The 21,786-nt window shown below is 37.4% G+C and overlaps 1 protein-coding gene across 1 annotated transcript; it reads right to left on the bottom strand.

Annotated features, from left to right (window-relative positions):
- Positions 1-237: 237 nt before the first annotated feature.
- On the bottom strand, positions 238-2,875 carry LOC124161394 (vegetative cell wall protein gp1-like). Its single transcript, XM_046537711.1, has 3 exons — positions 2,870-2,875; positions 1,033-1,871; positions 238-523 (listed from the first exon to the last, which is right to left on the bottom strand). Exons 1-2 carry the CDS (start codon positions 2,873-2,875, stop codon positions 1,056-1,058), a joined length of 822 nt encoding a protein of 273 aa, XP_046393667.1. The 3' UTR covers positions 238-523; positions 1,033-1,055.
- Positions 2,876-21,786: the final 18,911 nt, after the last annotated feature.

The raw sequence follows: 21,786 nt of genomic DNA on the forward strand, positions 1-21,786 counted from the left end.
TTGCAAAGGTATTTTATTGGGGTTTTATTTCGTCTTCGGCTAGAATCTCCATAATTATTTATTGATATAATTCGCCTATAAAAAAACAAACTTTGAAATTGTTTTTATACCAGAAATATTTTCTCTCTCATTTTGACACATGTATATTACTAACCCGAAAATTAACATTAATCATTTGTGATTGTTGGGTATGTGGAATACTGTGACCATGGATATTAGTTCAATCAAAAACAGATATTTTGGAAAAAGTTAACGTAAGCAATAACTTTATTTTAATCACAGGCAACTCAGCGACCTACTGGTCGCAATTATAGTCAAAAGTCACTTCAAGTACGTTTCTTGTAATTCCTAAATTGGAATTATCTTCGCATGTCATGGTTGCTGCAATATAATCAGTCTTTTCTCAGTGCACTGCCATCAGTCGGTGTAACATCATGTCGTTTGACGATTCATCGCCATGTTACTCCATCTCAGCCACGTAGAGGGTGATGTAATTTTATGATTTTTATTTCATTGTTTAGACCTGTAACGAAGGAAAAATAGAAGTATTACCGTATTTACATTTTACTGACATTTTCACTTTCTTATGAAAAAATTCTGTCGAGTCCACATTTTATCGTGAAAAAGATGGTGTCATGGTATGTACTTTTTAAGTGATAGTGAGCGCTTGAACATAGGTTTATGTGGCCCAAAGAGCTTGAGAATACAATGTTTTCCTCAAGAATTTTCTTTACGACTAAATTCAGTTCTGTGAATGAGTAAGCACATTGTTTATTTGTAGTATCATTTTCATTGGCTTGTATTTATTAACGAATTCATATTTTCAACTAATGACAGCTCTCGAGGTCCATACGGTATTCCGATAGAATGTTTGAAGTTCGTTATTCAAAAGATGAGGCAAAGTTCATGCTTGTTTCGCTGCACTTATTGTCCGGAAAAGGTTCTCATTTTATAACTACTTTGAATGCATAATTTTTCAATGGAACATATGTATCCTAAGTGATCTTAGGAAGTCAAAAATGTTACTCTTACCAGAAGTCATTCAACGGCTGCGCTTAGAATATTCCAGGTGGTCCGTAGCGCAAGGCAGGTGCTCTGGGAACTGGAACTGGAGCGGGGGCTGGTGCTGGAACGAACGATCTCGTGGGAAATGATTGCACTGGCACTGGGGCTGGAGCCGAAACTGGGACGAAAGTCCTAACCGGAACCGGTGCAGGTGCCGGAACTGGAACGGGAGCCGGAATAGGAGCGGGAGAGAAAACTGGAACCGGGGCAGGAGCTGGAGCAGGGACGAAAGTCCTCACTGGAACCGGGGCAGGAGCTGGAGCAGGGACGAAAGTCCTCACTGGAACCGGGACAGGAGCTGGAGCAGGGACGAAAGTCCTCACTGGAACCGGGACAGGAGCTGGAGCAGGGACGAAAGTTCTCACTGGAACCGGAACAGGAGCTGGAGCCGGGACGGGAGCTGGAGCGAAAACCGGAGCCGGAGCAGGAACCGGAGCGAAAGATCTGACGGGAACCGGGACTGGAGCTGGAGCCGGGGCGAAGACAGGAGCGGGGCTAGGAATGAAAACTGGAGGAGCTAGGGCTGGAGTCGAGACTGGAGCTGGAGCGACGAATGGAGCGGGAGCTCGGACTAATGGAACTGGTGCTGGAGCTGGAGCAAAAACTGGAGTAGGTGCCGGAACTGGTGCAAAGGATCTAGTGGGTACGCCATAGGTCTGAGGAGGAGGTGGGGGTGGTGGCGGTGGAGGTGGGGGCGGGGGTGGGGGTGGCGGTGGGGGCGGTGGAGCTGGGGGCCCGTACTCAGTGGCGGGAGGTGCGTACTGGGCTGACGCCAGGGCGGCGAGTGCCAACACTGCGAAGAAAGCCTGAAATTTAAAAAAAAATCGTATTTTGGGAAAGAGAAATTAAGTAGTCATCAACTATTAGCTTTCCCGAATTGACCCTGGTTACCAATCAAAATGTGTAAAGTATGCATACTTTTCCAACGGCCATCAATGGAAAATATTAGGTATAGAAAATTAGAAAATTTTACGCTTAAATTCTTTGTTTTAGCTGGATTCAGATGGCCTTTTTCACACAATCTTTTATCACACCTTTTTTAAGATGAATGTCTATCAAAAGAATGTTAACATTTCCTATTTGTCGAGGTGTACGGTATATTTTTAAAGTAAAAAAAGGGGATCTCAAACAAATTTGGCATTTAAAAAAAATTGGCAATTGTGTATTTGATATCTGTTGGCCAATGAGCTTCTATTACGCATTTAGTTACAAAATAAGAAGTTTTTAAATTTTTAAGGCTGAAGATGATTTCATTTCTTCTCTTAATAAATTTTTTGAGGTTATTCCGTCGGTGTATTACTTAAATACATGCTTTTTGCTTTCAAATGAGATTTCGTGCATGCTAAGAGCAACCCTATTCTACAAAATATTCCCCAAAATGGTAATTGTGTTTGTGATTAATTGCAATCGCAAAGCGCGCTTACTATCATAATACAACTGTTTTAAATTTTAAATTTTTTGTATATGATAAATTTTTAATGAAATTATTGATATAGCCATTCAAATAACTTTGCTATCCATTTAGAGTTATACTTAACATTATTATACTTAAATTGATTAGAAGCTTAATAAGGTTTTAGGTCTGACGCAATGTCGCATGAATTTGAATTTATTTATGTATTCACAATTTTTTAAGTATTGACAGGTGACACTATTTTTCTGTTTTCTTTTATAACTTCATTGAAATCTACCTCCAGAATTTCGTTTTCGCCGTCAATTAGTACACATCTTTGCGGCCTTGAATATTTAGTTAAACTTTTGTTACTAATTATGTTTGTGCGGGGTATATTCAACGGGTTCATACCTTCATATTGACTTCTTTTCTCTAACCCACAGCTTCTGGTAAGTTGGTTTGGGAGATCCTCCAAAGCTCGGATGGGAGTGATGCCTCCACAGGCTTGCTCCACCTTTTATACTTAATTGAAGAAACTTAGGGAGTAGGAACCGCTAGGCTGAATGCCACGCTTGTCTCCACTTAGGTTGATCATCTTTCGAGATGGGAATTCCTCTCCCGGAGTAATTATTCCTCCGGCTGTAGCTTTAATTCCTGTTGGTGTACACCTCGTGAGTGCCTGTCCCTTCCGGCGTCGTGTTGCATTGCGCAAGTGTGAATCACCCGTCCGCAACTTCGCGTCAAAAACACTCGCGGTATTTTTCTCAAATTTTTAACCGTTTAGAAAAGGCAAAACACTCTTGGGAGAAGAATTATAAGTTATCTTTCCAGCCTGACTACTTAAGCCGTTTTGTGATAAAAGTGCCATAACCGTTTGCAGTCCAATGTTCTCCTTTGGGAGCAGATTTATCAAAATTCATGGGAATTACATTACGTATCTGTGATTGTTTTTATGGATTTTGTTAATTTAACAAAGTATGGAAGTATTTTTTAAACTGAATTACACGACTTGTGTACATTCATTGGCCGTTAATTATACCTTTTTAAAATTGGTTATTTTCATCACCTCTGTAGTGAGTATACGGTTTATTCGATATTTTTCCCTACACTCGCTCTCCAGTAATAAATGCTAATTTATTCAAAAAAATCAGCATACACTATATTGTTAAACTTATCTTTTTAGTCAAATGCATACTTATTTTTCAGGCAATAGCAAAATATTTGACGTGTCCCATTTGGTAAAATGCTTTTAAAAAACGCATTTAAAAAGTTTTTTTCGGGTTTTCTTTCATAATATCTCTTAATTAGTTGTAAAACAAATAGGGTATGCAAAAAATAAATAAATTTAGTTTGCAAGTTAATTAGGTCTTTAAAGGGTTAAGATCAGCTTTTTTATGGCAAATTAATTTTATCAATAATATGGTTTCTCATAGTAGCCGGAATCTTTAATTATTTCCCTTAGTGAAAAATTCCTTTTGATACAAAAAAAAGCCCTTTGACGTACGTATTATATCGTTTTTATTTAAACATACAATGCTTTTTATCAAATAAAAAATTCATTTTGAAAAAAAGAGTCAAAATCTCATTAGGTACTTTTGGGAAATACGAATTTACCACCTGTAATTGTCAGTCAGAACAACTTTTAGCCCTAAAGCCTAAATTTATCAATTCCTTATTAGGTGAGCAGATAAAATATAGAGATAAAAAAAACCTTAGCAGGAAAGGATTACCGCCGCTGGTAATAGTAAAAAAACAAGTCCTTGGTTCTAGTATTTAACAAAAAGTATCATGATGGTATTGAGGAATTGGCTCTCTATGGAAAAGGAACAAAAATTTCGAATTTCATCTGAAAAAAATGTTTTCATGTTGTGGGATTTCAGGGTTTAATATTCCTCCACATTTGTATGGAAGATTGAATAAGTAATCAAAACACGGGCCCTAATACCATATGGTAAAAATAACTAAAACTACATTTTTAAGTTTATTAATGGGCATAGCAAATTCCTTTAAGTAGCAGATTCATCTCCAAACGGAATAACCATTTCCATCTCATTTTGGGTTAAGTTTTATCTCCAATCACGGGATGGAATTCTACACTATTTGCTATCTGCTATTACGCCATTTATTTATCTGCTATTTCCAAATGAAATTGGGTGTTATAATTATTTACAGTGTGGCGAATGGGTGAATTCATAATTGTTTCAATTGCCTTCAACCAGATCTTATTCCTTCCGAGGAAAGTTTTAATTTAACGCCTGATGTTCAGCAAAATTAAGAGTTGCTATGCTGGGTCAAGATAATGAGCTTAGGCAGAGTATGGAAAAGCTCATAGCAGGATTTAGGGAGGGATGGGCACGGGAGCACGTGCCCCCCCCCCCCGGCGCTTAAGAAATAGACAAAATTGTTAATACGATTATCATTACGTTCGTTTCGTTTTTTAGTATTACGAAGCCTCAATCATTATATTTCATATTATCAACATTCACATTAAAATGAGAATATTTCGTGCAGTAATTGTTGTACATATCTTGTTTTTAACATCAAGTATGAGAAAATCGTTTGCCTGTAAGACCATTGTACCCCCCACCCCCTTCTTGCCCCCCAGAAAAAATCCTGGATCCGGCCCCGGAAAAGCTTCTCACCTTTCGTTAAAAAGAAGCGATGGTAATAGTTCATTACTTATCAGCAAGTGTCATAAGTTTTTAGCAATGCATCTGCGCTCCTCGGGGAGACCTAAAAATCGAAGAAGACGTTCCCCCGGGGTGACCGTAAGATGAGAACTTGGGCAATAAAGAAGCATGTGAGAAAGAAGAACGTCAGAAGCTATCTTCGTATTCTATGCGATTTCTTCATATTCTACAGGAAATATTTCATTTTCACTATTAATTATTTATCAACATCGGCGGAATTTAAGATTTAAGATTTTAAAATAACTTCCGTCTTCCTCCTTGCTACACTAAAAATTCAGTCCCGCGCTACAAGTTAGCTAACTTATTGTAAACTGCTACTACGTTTCAATATCGTAGATGATTGAAATGAATCAGTAACTGGAAGGGAAGCAAACGTTACGGCGAAAAAAAACTCTCCCATTTTCAACCATTTCTTTATAAGTGATAAAAAGGTTGCCACCAACTTTTCATGAGATTTTGACGTCATTATATTTTCGATGTATTTATTAGTTCACGAAGAATCGCTTATTGAAGGCAGGAATGGCCCGCAACCGCGTAAATCGCTCGAGGATATTGGGAAGGGTGATGTAGCTTAGAGGCAACGACCTGATCGGTAGAAGTTGGTGGCGTCATTAATTTATCCATCTAAGGGTTTTAGGCCGTAGATTTTTCGTCTCATTTTCTCGAAAATTAGGTAAAGGTTCAAAAAACGGAATAATATTTTTAAGGCTCTGACATAAACAGGACTACCTTTCGTCTGGCTCCTATCCTTCGACCTATCTGGCATGGTTTTCCCTACCGGAAATAATTTAAAATTAATACCGCCTCTGGGGATCATAGGAACACGCAAGCCTTTCCACCGCGACAAGGTTGTAGCACAAGGGAAAGGATAACAATAATAAAAATCACAATAAACGGTAAATTTAATTCATGAATGAACCCGTTGCGTCCATCAGCCTATACTAATGGAGCTAGTTAAGAAAATAGTTAACGGAGGACTGCAGTACGGCAATGTTGCCATTGTATTCTCAATTATCTACTGAATGATGGGAATCTTCGACTGAACTCATTTTTGAACAATTGTTCTAGGATTGTTAAGTGAGAGAAGTAGCCCCAATATTGTCATTAAGGACAGTTCATTCCACTTAATTTCAACAAATGATTGTCCGTTGAGGTCTCACACTTTTTTAAAATTAATTCTGTAATTATACACTTAAACTATCTGCTTGAACCGGTTTGCGAAGAGACGTTTTCCTGGAATTCAATGTTTTCACTTATTTGCCAACACGTGAGCCCAAATTTTTTTATTTTTTATCCCTGATTTTAATGTTGTATACACATGATTGCTGACGCATTTTCAAGCTATCTTTGATTAATACATTTTATTTCAATTAAATCTATTAAATTTTATTCCTTAATGTGTCTCAACTTTAATATTTAAAAACTTTCTATTTAACGTTTCGCTGATTTTCTGTATCAGATTAGGTCGAGACTTTTTATTATTAATAACTGCAATTTTTTTTTGCTATTCCAAAAATGATATTTTGTGGTAGTCGTTATTGAAACATATTTAACCTTAACGTTTTCTTCTGCAAGTCTTCAAGAGAATAAATGCATGTAGTTCGATTAAAATGCAAGCCCTCAGCCAATCTTCACGTCAATGTGTTTTAGGATAAATCTTTATGTTAAATTACCGTCATCATAAAAATTATAATCTTATATATTTTTTAAATGCTGTTAGCGTAATTAATCGGAGAGCTTAAGTGATGATGAAGATTGATAGTAAAGGGGTGTTGTATGATCTAAAGCTTTCCCGGCGTATCAGGTGCAGAAAAGTTGTGTGATTTGATTTTGACGTTAACTTGTTTTAGGTTTTAAACTAGAAATTAAGCATTAAAAGTAACTGTGTCGAACATGATATAGTGGAAATACACATGATGTCAAGGAAACAAGATGGCACATTTCCGCAAACTTAATTATCTATTCAACGAATTTCAATCGTTACGTCATTATCATGTACATAGTTACATATTGCTCGTAATTTTCGTTCATAATAAGCCATTATCAATTACACTGACGTTTATACTCTAATTTTCTGTTAAACTTTTCTTTTTAACACGTTTTTTTCCGGCTTTGTTTCCGTTAAGGTTAAGCCCAAATCAAAAACATCAAAAAGCATACACATAAGACATAGGTATATATTTTGCGGTGCGACTTGAGAGGATGTTGGCTGCTTTTGTATATACTACCTAAATTTATTTGCATAGATCAGTGTGAATTGACTATGCTCGGGTTATGCAGTAAGGTTACATCAAAAGACTACATGTGAGTATTATTTTATGAGAAATCGCAAGAAATCAAAAACATCATAAAGCATACAATGAGACCTATCGTGGAACATATACATAGAACTAAATAGTGTAAATCTCCGTTAAAATAAATAGTGCGTATCATTGACTCTTCGTACATTTATCATATTTATTTTTGAACGCATACATGTATTACGAGACAAGGATTTCAGCAACTCTCCAGGTAAAACTGATTCCATTCCAGTGGCGCCAACTCCATGGGGCCTGAGGGGGCCCGAGCCCCCTCAAAAATTCGTTATGGGTGAGAGGAAAAAATGTGTCAGGCTTGTCGATTTTCCCCGGAGTGTCCAGATATCGAGATTCGAGTTATCAGGGTTCTAATGTTGATCATATGGCTCTTCTATAAAACGTAAAACTCACTACTTATAGTATTTACCGGGGCAAGATTCTCGGTTTTGGTCCCCCCAATATTTTTGTGAGACGGCATCCCTGTTCCATTCAATAAGTATCCTGCGGCGAATGACAACTTTTTGACTTTTATTTTTAGTACATCTGTTTCACTTTGCATGTATGGTCATTTTGCTGATGGAGGAAAGCACGTTGAGTTCTTTTTGAAACCGGCCTCCGGCTTCATTTCCGTTAAGGTTAAGTCCTTGCCTGTCACATAAGAGGTCACGGGTTTCGAGTCCTGCCTGGCCCTTACCCAGGGCATGGATGTTCTTATACGCTAAATTTTTAGGTTTAGACCCTGTAATAAAAGGCCAAGGTGCTGCCGTCGGTAGTTAAGGAATACATAAAAAACGCTCGCTCCACGCTATACATTCTTATTTATTCATTATAACCCATGTATTGTACTTCTCTTTGCTCTGTAGACTCTTCCATTCTATAACTTGCTTCGTTTTTGTCACGCTTTCATTCCTCTTATGCCTTTTCAGAATATACCTCGCAGGTAGTGTCGCATCGAGGGGGGATTTTAGGGAATAATCCCCCAGAAGCCAGAGAAATTTTTAAGTTTAATCCATTTAACTTATTTGGATCAGTATTACTTATAGAATATTGTTAGGATTGATAAAATATCACTCATAAAGCCATAATACTCGCCGTTTCGAACCATTATTCTTAAAATTTTTCTGGAAGAGGACCCACGTAACTCTTGGTTACCCTGGTGGGTATGCAATACCCCCACACCCATAAGTATTAGTTGCGCCTAAAAGCCCCCTAGCCTTAATTCTTAGCTGCGCCCCTGCTCGCAGCTATTCTATGCTACCTTACCTTTCCAAACGCTTTACACGTCATTTTTGTGCGAATCCAGCTACTCTTAGGATTCCTTATTTTCCAATCGAAAACTTTAAACGTTTTACAAGTGATATTTTTTTCCGAATGGTCTATTACATGTATTAAATAGATGTAAAAAATTGCTGTAAAATTTCTTTTCTTTCTGAGGGCATATGATTTTTATTTGTTGTTACGCTCCGAGTTGATAATTAGCAGATCTGTGATGTTATTTAAACACATTTCTCCTCGTATTGGGCCAGTATATTGCAACCAAATCCGAGATTAATCATAAAGTTCAACTCGATGACGTTTCAAGATGCTGTTTCAGGCTTCCACTCTGCCGCAGCCGTTAACTAAGGGCTTGATAGTGATTTCAATCATCAAGTCAATAACCAAAGCCAGGGCACGTACTAAAGCTTTGAGGGCGAGGCTAGAAATATTTTTGACCGATAATGGCGCAGAGAAATTTAATCCGCGAAATAAATAATATAAAATGGAAAACGGCGCAGTAGTACCGGGTTTAAAAAAATGCTATTTTTAGAAATATTTTGTGGAACAGATAAATATAATAATTCGTTTATCCCTCGGGCAAGAAAGTAATTTACCTTGAACGGGGTCGACGAAACCTTAAAAAAAAGAATCACAACGCGCCCTTTATTTTAATATGTTGATTTCCATATAACCCCTTGGAGAGATTATACATATACGTCTTGGTGCTTGAAGGCAGAGGATGGGGTTAGGGCAGTGGCGTAGCGAGGAATTTCGTTCGGCGGGGGGTCCAAAACCAGGTGGGAAAATTTTTAAAAAGAGGGTACTAAGTAATGGGTTTTAAACGAATTTTAACCCTTATCATAATCGGAGTACTTCATATGTCAAAGAAATCTTTTGTGAATTCATTATTTTCAACATTTTGTTATGTGAAGGAAAGTAATTGTGTTTTCATATTTCGGGGGGTTCAGAACCCCCGCATCCCCACCTGGCTACGCCACTGGGTTAGGGTTTCGAGAAGTTGGGATATTGAAGGTAGTGGGAGAAAGGGTCGTTTTTTAGGGTCTTGAATGAGGAGCAGGGTGGGCGGGAGCCCTTCCCTTGGATAAATTAAATTTTAAAAATCCTTGACCCTGATAACTCAAGCGTGATGCAAGTAAATTCTAACGCAATAATTGATAGCACACTCTAACGACACCACAGAGATTAATCCGTGAACTTAATAAAATACAAAGAAAAGCTGCGCGATTCGTCAAAAACTGCTACAGGCGTACAGAAATTACATACTTAGAGGTTAAAAGAATTTGGCTGGAAGCCGCTTGAGACTCGGAGGCTAGCCTTAGATTGCTTGAACAATAGGTCCAACAGAAACGATGAATTAAGAGAGATATTTTCTCGAACGGATAGGTATGGGAAATCATTTTTCCCTGGAACAATAAAAGACTTTAATAAAAGCTGAACAGAACTTCGTTAAAGTTTTTCCTTTTCATTTTTTACGGCTGGTGTCCTAACTTCCTCTGTCAAATTGTTATTGAGTCAGCTGGGGGGGTAGTACGTAGATGCTCGTAGTTTTTCGCATTTATCCGTAAAGATAAATGATCTACGGAAAATCGTAGAAATTTCCTTCCTCATAGGAAATTTTTTCCTTTCTGTAGAATTATTAAATCATGGTTTCGCTAGTCGCAGGACCCGCCCGCGTCTATGGAGGAGCGGAGTTCCTTATCCCTACCCTTCCACTCCTATCCACTTCTAGGAGGCGTCTTCGGGCTCCTATCGCGGCGGCGCCTCCTTCCTATCTCCTTCTATGTCCTCCACCTTACGTGGTGCAGAGGTGAAAAGCGAAAAGATCATAGACCCTGCCCCGGGAGGGTAACCGCGCGAGTCCGCCCTAGAGTCTCATTACCACTGTCAAGATAAATGCAATTTCCGTGGAAATTTACAAATTTCGTAGAAATCGAGGTTTATTTTCAGCACTTTAGTAGATGGTAAAGGGGGTGAAAGACTTTATTTTATTGAGCATTGCACCTCGTGTCTTTTGCAACTGAATAATGCCTATGCTGACGATTTGTGAGAGAATCACCAAAAATTAAATGGAAAACACGTGTTCTAAATTAGGATTTCTTTCCGTGTGGATGAATTCCAGTTCCATTTACTATGAGCCATCATTCAAGTGTCATTATTACGCTACCATTAACGCTGTAGCCACGGGATGAGATGCGAAAAGTTATCTGGCCCTGTTAGTTATATTGTTAGCACAAAAAACATTAATTTCAATATTCGCACTCAATTATATGGGAAGTATGATGCACCTGTGGAGATTAAAAGCACTTGAGAAAGTGTGATGCACACGAGCGTAAAACTACCGATCGAAATGCCCAGGGTTCAAATCTTCAGATATTTGCTGAAAAAATGCTTGGAGTACGGGGTAGTAGCAGGCCTCCCTACCCTGAATGTTTGAAATGCATAACCCACTGGCTTAGTCTGGGGTGAGATATGACCTCACCGATTCAAACCAACCTTCGGTTTGAATCACCGTGCGAGTGACTTCATGTATTTCACATTTTTTTCGCAAAAAATGGTAACAGAAAACGCATCGAACATAATGGCTGATTTAGGGGGAATAACCCCCCAAATTGATAAATATATTTTAAACTTCGAGTTGGTTCTATTTCTTCTCCATATTTAAACTTCTTAAATGTCTAAAATGGTGCTATTTCATGTTGATAGGTATAAAAATAAAATTTTTGTCCCAAAATTCTTTTTAAAAAATTAGTACTTTTTTATAAATTTTACACAGGAGAACGCCCTTCTCTGCCATAGGGAATTCAGTGCTCCCCAGTCATTTCCTTCCCCCCCAAATTTGATGCTGAATCAGCCCCTGATCGTGCACAGTATTAGTGGTAACATCGATCGTTGACTAAGGCGTTCCGACTCCGTGTCCATGGTGCATATTGTCCTTCTGTCAGTCAGATCATCTCTCATGACTCATTCTATGTACCTTTTTTTTAATCTGTGGGTATAGCTGATTACCAAGCCGTTCAGTAAGTATCTTTCAAGGCATGGGAAAAATCACAAAAGGAGGTCCGTAAATCTCGAAATGTTTCTTAGTGCACTGGCCAGCTTTCGTGAGAGGTAAACAGTGGAAAGTGAAAACATGGAGGCGGGGTGGTCAAGAATTTTGGACTTTCTATTTTCGTCCGGCCAAAATTCTCGCCCGCATTCTTCATGTCTCCGGGCAATATTCCACATCAATGGAAAACAGGAGGAGAGGAAATGTCACAGCCGGATACGGTAGTGTTATTCTCGCGAGGAGAAGGCGAAGTGGAAAACAGGAGAGCGCGAAAAACCCAGCGACATCTTTAAAACTCGATTGCGAGGAGGATTACGACATAACAAGACTTTTCTTGGCGTGCTCCCGTAGGGTAAAGATATTTTTGTGCTTGGTATTAAAAACAGGCAATTTTTCCACAAAAAAATATTGCATAAACTTATTTGTGTGTTGCATAAATAAGTTTATGCAATAAACAATTGTGCATTGCGGGTGACTCCCGTAAAAGTCATCACCGTGGCTAGTCCCGGTATACTTAAATTCGTAAACTTATTTGATCGTGATATTACCTGCTAATGCCCCCATATCTCTGCTTTGGTAACGGTAGTATGGGCCGAAAGTCATGTTATTAAGATTTTTCTGTGGAAAATTTTCCAGTTTTTTTTACTTTTTACATGGATATCATAGATAAATGGTAAGTAAAACGATGATTATAATGATTGGATTGATATAATTTTGAACTTTTTTAGTCTTTGGATGTTTCCTTTTCTCATCTTTCATTGTACAGAGAGTGGGTCGGAACTAGTATTCAGCACTTTAATAGATGACAAAGAAGATGGCTGTTTGTTTTTCTTTCACTGAGCATTTAAAATCAAGCCTTTAGTAACTGAATAATGGCTATGCTAACGATTTATTACGGAGGCACTATAAAGTAAAGGAATTTGTAAGGATAATATAATTTATGTGTTACTATTTCTTCCGTGAAAATAATCCGTTCACATTTAATATAGCAAATAGAGAGAAGGAAAAACTAAGCTAATTGAAATCGGTCGTTAAAAGATGATTCCAGCTAACAGGGATTATAATTTATTTTCAGCGATTTCTATCTGTTAATTAATTTTATGCCAAAATATTCCTTTTATTCCATGTGTCCTGTTTAAAAAATGAGATGAGTATTTCAATGACTTAAACAAAAAAGCTCAATTTACAATTTCAATGTAATATTGCCTTCAGCCTTAGTAACCGTGAGTTTTTTCTATTTTATTTTTTATACCTAAAGAGCAAAACGACTTTTAGCCCTATGAACAACAAAGAGCTCAAACGTTTGAGAGGCAAAAAGCAGCGCAACCTGGATAAAGAAAATATTAATTTTAGAGCACTCGCTCACAAGGCACTTTGGGACGAAAGATATACCAAAAATGGTATCGATCATGGATTTTCAGAATGGTATCCCAGTACCTTAACCACTGGACCACATTTATGAGTACGTTATAAGGGCTATTTCGTATTTTTGATTTGACTACATTTCAATCATAAATGTTTACCTGCATCTTTTTAATTATTAGATGTGAAATTAAGCTTAGTATTAATTAAATGAGCTAAATTTTGAGCAATAAACGATTACATTCAACGCGTAGTGCATCTCTTACGGGCTAATACGTATGTTTACCTGTATTGTACCGACTGGAACGCCTCTATTTATTGCGAATGGTGGTCATTAATGGAACAATGGGAGTGGAGAATCCTGTGTAGAGTATTTATTGATAAATGTACCGACTACATGTATGAAGAACCGTGTAAACGACCACCAGGGTGATTGGCACGGGGTGATTCAACACCAGGCATGCAGCACTCATCCAAGCCTAAATCAGAAACGCGCTCTCTTGCCGGACATAGGCCAAGCACACAAGATGTAACGTGGTCAAACCATGAGCTAGGAGAATGCTATAAACAAGAAAATGCTAACATGCGAATAAAACTACTGGTAAATAATAGAAAATGAAAAGTTAGTGTAATAAGTGATTTATGCACGAGTTATAACATGCCAAGAAATACATTCACATAGCTAGTATGGGAAGATATCAGAGTTATATCAAAATTAACTAAACATGCAAATCCTATTTCACCTAATCCAAGTCAAGCTATTCTAACATCAGAGGAGAGGATTAAATAAAGAAAACTAAAGTAAACTTATTGCATTCGAGTGTGATGCATCGAAGTAGCCTACAGCGTATGTTGATTTCCGCAGGAAGGAGGTATTTCTCAAATGAGTATAAGTCACAGGGCCCCAACGCAGTTCTACTTGTCAACTATGCAAAAAAAATCTACCTCGGTGATGATTATCTTGCATCTGTTTACGGCATACGTCGTGAAAGTGGTGTTAGTTACAAGGAATTGAACGGATAGAGATAGTAGAGTGCTGAGACACTGTGTAACGAAGTGCGGAGAGACAGTTTCTTGTTGAAAGACAGAGTAGACAAAATATTTGGACGGAACGAGTACTGAGTGGGGAGGCTATGTTGAAAACAGCGTTGGAGGATGGAATTAGTGACGTCATGGCAAAATTAGCATTGCCGGAACGCATTTTCTGTAACTTTATTTTACAAGTGATGATTACTCCGTGTGTTTATTAATTATAAGTTGTTATTAACCCTGATTAAGACAATCGTCGAGGGACAAGTGGAAGGCAAGAATGGAAAAGGAAAACCTCGAACAAAATATATGGAACAGGTAAAGAAGGATTTGAAAGAGAAGAAATACGTAGGTGTGAAAAGATTAGGTGATAGGAGAACTGACATTGAGTGGAGAGCTGCGTCAAACCAATCCCAGGATTGTTTGCCAGTGATGATGATGATGATTAACATTTTATTGCAAAATTTTTGTCTTGGGTAAGAATATATGTACTAGATATTTTGAGGCACCAAAATTGATAAAATGTTATTCCGACTTTTCTAACCAACCAACGGCGTTCCGGCACCATGACACCACTGGGTAGAATGTTAGGTAAACGAGGGAGAGGAAGGAAAATAAAAATGATTTTTTGATAGAAGGAAAGGGATATGATGGATTTTTCTAAAAAAAAACTTTTTACTTATGAGTTGAATTCAACGGTAAACTGGGGTTTTTTCTCTACTGGCATCAGAAGTGTTCTATATCTTTTGATTCAGATTGTTCTCTTCAGAAATTGTTATGGTTGGAATGCATAATGACTTGTGTTCCATAATGGCAAATTATTACCAAATAGGTACGGTTAATTACGATCATTTTTTAATCATTCTATACTTTAGGAAATTACCAGTATATTTACGAAGTGTATTTCATTCTAGCATTTACAGTTACTCAGGAATTCGTTTCATACCAAAATATTAGGAATGTGCGAATACTCGAAAATTCGAGTCGAATCGAGTAGTTGAAACTCGACTCGAATGATTCGAATAGTATTACGAATGTCGAGTCAAGTAGTTTCGGTTACAGAGTTGTCGACGACAGTAGGTTCAGAAATCTACCGGCAGGGGGCGCTATCATGAAACTCATGCGATAATATCGTCCTTAAAGTCGTTCTAATGTCCAGCGACACAAGCATGTAGCGAAAGAAAATTTTCTGCTGGCAGTGATACTGTAACTTGGGGAATCATAACCTGCTGCCTGAACTTGTAAAACAGTTGGTTTTTCTGCATGGGTACTTGAAAGGATGAAATTATACCCGATTCATTTGCGTAAATAGTATTTATTACAATTGTGCAAATGCATTTTCTCGGGGCTCTTCCGTAAAGTTTGGATACATATATTATTTAAATTGACGGCATATTAATAGAGGTTAATTAATTTCAATTTTGATCATGCAACTGTTAAGACGCATTTTTTTTCGTTTCACTCCTAATTCTGACACAATTACCATCAACTTTCGTCATTATCTTTCGAAAAAATGGTAATATATTGATGCATGTATTGCTGTATTGCCTGGTTCAGAAATATGCATACTTGACTCGACTCAACTCGATACTCGTGAGCAGACTCGATACTCGACTCGATACTCGACCAGAGATCAAAAAGTACTACTCGCATATCCCTACAAAATATGCAACTCTCATTTTACTCACAATTTTTATTTTTTTTTATTTTTTTTTAGAAAATAATTTATTACAGAAAATATATCACATAAATCTTTCCATGGAAATAGTACCATAAATTTTTCAATAAATTATTTCAATGTTCATACATAGAAAATGTATAAAGAAATCTCATAAGAATATAAACACTCATTGGAATAATTATAAGGAAAAAAAGAACTTGCAATCACTTGGTCCTGCTAAGCAATTGCTTATCAGCAGGTTCCAGATTTTTACACAAATGGATAAGCTTACAATTATAAAATTTTGCACAAAAATGACTACAAATTTCACAAAAATTAATTATTAAAAATTATTAAAAAATAAATTAAAATAAGTATTCGATATAACTATATTAACATTAATCACATATTTATCATATCTGAACTGTTGCCTACTATTAATAAATCAGTAATTAATATAAAATATAAACTATAAAATAGGTTCAGGTCTTGCTCAGTTAGTCAACATTGATGTAGTTTCTATTTTGGGGAGATTTGAGTTCATGTTTCCGCTCAAATGGAAGAAATTACTGTTGTTTAGTGCTCAAAACCATTGAGGTATGAAACTGATTTATTCCACCAGTCTCATTCTTGCATGTGTTTACGACACACGTCGTGAAAGCGATATTAGTTAAAAGATATTATTCGCTCCGGGGCAGCCTGAATGTCAACACCCGTCAGTCTAGGGCGTGCTAAAAATAGGGACTTCTGTTTTTTGTCCTCGTCATCTTATCTCTAGACAGCTGGAAACGAAATCCAACCACTTAGTTAGTTATTTCTTCCTTTCTCGAAAATCTTGCATGCACTTGGAAATTTCTTTAGGTTTTCGTATTATGGCTTTTGGCCGTTGTTTTTAGGCGCTGACGGATCAATGAAAATAAGTACTGCAGAAAATTTCAGAATAATTTTATTTTACAATCTCATTGATTAAGCTCAGGAAGTATCTTATGAGGATAGCTTAATGCAATAGTTTAAAGAAAAGGCTAGTGAAGGGCCTGATCTAGATTATAGCACTTCACGGTGAGGAAACATAGCCACTTAGGAATGACGGCGAGAAAATATACAACAAAATGTGCAACTGGACACGTTCGAGATGTGGGTATGGAGAAGAAGTACAGCTCAAATCATACTTTATTGGCAAAACAAATAGTAATTATGCTACAAATTATGAAATAATCTGTGTATTTCATTAATGAATAATGATAATCGGCTGAGGCTAATCAAGTTTGTCTGCATACCCGATATTGTACATTTACACCGCTTCTTGATGTGTAGATATAATATTTCATTTTCTCGGTTGTATGCCATAATAACCTATAATAATGTATATGTGAATACTTCAGTATGGTTGGCCGTAACTGGTCCGGTATTTTTTCTTTAATAATTCTACTACAACAGATAATTACCAACAGGGCCGGATTTACATTAAAAGAGGCCCTTGCCTATTCCAAGCTCATGAGACCCTTTCATCTCTCATTTTTTAGTTTTTAAATTACATGAGGGATAATTAAATGTATCATCACTATGATTCATATCAAAATGTTACATTAAACATGTTTTCATTGCTTCTAACTATAGTAATGCCATCGCAATCAGTAAGCCAACAATCTATACTTTAGTGAAATCTAGTATATACCTAAAAACGAACAGACCAAAATGAGCCAATCGCGTTGGTCTTAACCAACACGTTTTTATGTTATAAATCGTATTCGTAGAGTTTCTCCTAGTCTTCGGTTCAGTGTTTTACCGTTCACTATTTTAAGAATAGTATAATTTTAATTTTGCTTACCATTTGAATGTAGGCTCCTATTGATCTTGACGCCCGAGGCTGAATTCCTATCAGCCACAGGAAAATTTGGCCTTGATTACCCATAATTATTATCATAAAACTTAAGGTTACCAATTATTTTTCTGCCTCAAGACCAGTGGCGTAAAGACGAATGTGCTTTGGGGGGATGAAGGGGCTGGGGTGGGGATTCCCCCAGTCAACGGGGATTCTGGGAAATTTTTTCAAAAATGAAATGAGTGGAAATCCATTTTATATCATTTTGGTACTCAATATTCAGCCTTAAGCAGATGCAGTTATTATATGCCAAAACTAGACTATAGTTTTAAATATTTTTTTTATTTCTTTGAGGCTTTGAGGGGGGATCTACCCCTCATCCTCCAATACGCCACTGCTCAAGACAATATTCAACAAGTGAAGCCCGGCTGGCGAACTGATTTGGGCGAGCAACTTCTACGACGGCTTCCGTGATGGATCTATTTTGGCCTGGAACGCAGTTGGTGCCGGCGATACAAGGTGAGAAGAATGAAAAGGGAGACCTGGATGGCCGAACCCGGTCCCCTGACTCAAAATTCCACCTTGCACCAGCGGCATGAAGCTTGGTGGTTTTAGAGGTCGACTTGGAGGCCCATATGATGGTGAGGGTGCCGGGGAACTAAAGAAGTTGAAGGCCAACGAAGGCACCCCTGGTCTGCTGGGTCGTTGTAAAGGTGGTGGTGGAGGCGGAGGAGGCGGTCGTGTGTGGGGCCTGCTCCTTCCAAAAAAAGATGTCTGCATCGGTTTCAGAGGAGGAACCAGCGGAAGGTTGAACCCCGAGGGTGATGGCAGAGGACTTGGGAACTGGCGTCGGAATAGTTCGACGGGTACAACGGGGGACATCGGCTGTACTCCTGCGAAGATGCTCCTAGCGTTAACTGCGGCTTTGCTGGAGAGGATATTTCCGGAAAAGAGAGGGAGCACTGGTGGACCGTAGACCTTTTGCTGGGGAGTGGACAGCACCCAATCAAGATATGCGAGAACCACTAGGAGTGGTGACAAACTGCGAATCTGGATTAAAGATGAAAATAAAACACAGCATCTAGTCAACAGTTTAGCAAAATAGATACCTACCGAATTTTTTATGGCTGCAACTAATAACAAACGTAGACATCATTCCTTGACTTGACTTGTTATTTATTTTACCTGGCCCGGGTAAGGCCACAATCCGGCCCCCTCTTCCCCCGGACCAGGGATCTTTTACATAGGTGTTCAGTAATTTCAATACATTTGGCACTGATGCCAGGTAAGTCCAGAAAAAATCAAAATGTGATGCCATGAGATGGTTGTTCAGAGAGCAGTCAAGCCATTGTGCCTTAAAGTAATTTTTCCTATTTCTTTATCTCTAAAACGTAGGTAAATACTCAAAATTGTCAAATATGCCATGAATTACCAAATGCTTGGGGGCTTAATAGGGGGAAAATAAGTGGTTTTGTGCAATTTGAAAGTGCTTTATTATCATGTAAGGGTTAACGAATGGAAATATATTTTTATGGTAGCTCTAGTCATAAAATAAATTTTTTAGCTGAAATGTGCGTTGGCTATTTGCCTTAATCTTTTGGCATCAGAAAGTAGGAAAATAGTTTGTCATTTTCAAGTAACAAATGGGATATCAGTAGGAGATAACCTTAACTAAAGGAGGCATTTCATGAACAGGAAAGAGCTAGTGAGAGGATTTTTATAAATGATTGCTATAAAACGTTGGTGAAGAGTCTTGTGTTAAGCATATTGTTGGAGTGCACCGGATTATGTTGCGGAAATGAGGACGCTGTGAATGAGGAATATGTACTGTAGGCGTTGAGACGTGAAAATGGAGGAGAGTGGAGAAGGTGAGAAGTGGATGAGAGGAAGTGGAACGATGAAGTTCTAAACATGATGGACAAGTAGAGGAATCTTTTTGGCGAAATTTGGAGGAGACAAACTGTTTGGATAGAGCCAGTACTGAAGAGAAAGGGAATGTTAAACAACTGTGGCGGTAATGTGTAAACTTTCATGTAAACGGTGAATGAACAGCAAATGGCGAAAATCTGAAAATTTTAAATATACGATCATATTCCCATTGCCTTATATAAAACTGAGTAGTACTGTTATAAAAAAGGAATTATTTTTTACAATGTATTTAATGCTTAAAAGCTAACCAAGCCATCATCAAGTACAATATACTACATGAATAGAACTTATGGTTGCTGATGGTTCAGTTAGCTGAAACGTATAATACGGAATTTCACTGTAATGTACATAAACACTTTAAATGTCTGATCTTGACCGTCTACTGTCAGGGAAATTTCTAGCTAGTTAAGCAAAAATAAACTACGAAAAAATAAGGAAGGATTATGATGAAGGTTATTTGGGGACCCTAGAAGCCAAGGGGTACAAGTGCAATTTTTATAATTTGGAGGTAAGTGCAGATAACGGTTGGTGGGTTACACAATATTAGTGTTACAAAGGCATACACTTATCAGAGATTAACTTGTATCTGCACTTATCTCCAAAATTATAAAAATTGCACTGGTACAACTTGACTTCTATAAACCTCATTTATTTTTATATGACAGGCTATTTCAAAATTCAGGTTCTTATCTAAAAACTTAAAATTTATAGAGGCTGGATTGTGAGAAAATTCTGCTAAGCCAAGTTGATGACCTCACTTATTGAATAGGCGAGATATGGCGATCCGAAAGATAAAAAAATTCATTGAATTCTATATCAAAAATTGACAAACTAAATCGGCATTATGAATTGATGGAATTTTTATCCAGTTTTTTTATATTCCATCCAGATTAATCGCTAATCTCACTGAATAATGACAATGGCCATTGACTTTCGATAGAATGAAGAAATCAATTTCTATATGATTGATTCGGTTAAAAAATTATTACATTAAATTGATTGATTTGACTTTGATTGACTGCCATTGATTATCTGCAGTGAAAGTCTTTCATGTTAGAGAATATTTTAACGTTGTTCTGTTAGAATACATAACGTGAAAATGCATTAGTTTGAAGAATTTTTTTATATTTTTTCTCATGCTCGAAAAACAAACGATGTCTTTTAAACGATAGCACAAATTCAAGAATGTGCTGTAAAATATAAGGGCGCAGTGAATAGAAAGTGCCAGAGTATCTGCAGTAAATGGCTTTCATGTAAACGAATATTTTAACGTTGCATTGCAAGAATGCATAACACGAAAATTTGTTAGTTTGAAGCAGTTTTTTTATACTTTTTCAAATTTTCGAAAAGTGTACGATGTCTTAAAATGATAACAAAAATTAATCCTTGCCATAGAATGTACTGGAAAATATAAGGGCGCCATCACAAAGGTGAAGTTGATATAGGGGAAATTATTGTACGTTTTCTGCTCAGGCATTCAGCTTACTTAAAATGTATCAATGAAGTGAGAAGTGAGAGGAAATTCTATCGAGAAGATTAAAGGAAAATAACAAAAAAGAGGAGAATAGAACTAGGAAGCCATTTTGCACCGGTCTAATTACCGCTCTGTTGCGTCGCTAGGCACTATTTTGTAGATTGGTCGTCGCCTTCATTATCTTTGTTTCATATCAATAAAAATTGCGTCTTCTCTTGTCTATTTGCACTTCCCCGTTACTTACTCGGTCGATTCATTTTATCTTTATCATTCCTCGAAAGCAACACATTTCGAATGCTCTTAACTTATCTCTTGTTGTCAACATCCGTATCCACTTCCAAAGTCGCTAAAACATACTCAATGTATGGCATATAATGAATATGGAGTGTTTCCTTAGGTAGCGAGGTATTGACAGCGGCAAAGAAGTTGACAGTGAAAACATTCTAAATGTGGTGCTAACGAATAATGTTGAAGATTTAATAGACCGTTTGAGTAAGTAGCGAGGAAGAACTATAAGAGTGGGGAAAAATATTCTAGAGACTCTTATGTGAATATGGAACAACTTGGCTACATCATGAAGTATGGCCTGATGAAGCCGGTCTTTGAAGAGCAATTGTACGGGAAGGACGGCCCCGAATGAATGAGTTACATGAGACAGGTCGCCAAGTATGTGATAGACAAGAAATGCGTTTATATGAAAAGATTATCAGATAGGAGAACGAAGTCAAAAGCTGCGTCAAA

The sequence above is a fragment of the Ischnura elegans genome, chromosome 6 (assembly GCF_921293095.1).
Source record: "Ischnura elegans chromosome 6, ioIscEleg1.1, whole genome shotgun sequence".
In the NCBI taxonomy this organism is placed as follows: Eukaryota; Metazoa; Arthropoda; class Insecta; order Odonata; family Coenagrionidae; genus Ischnura; species Ischnura elegans.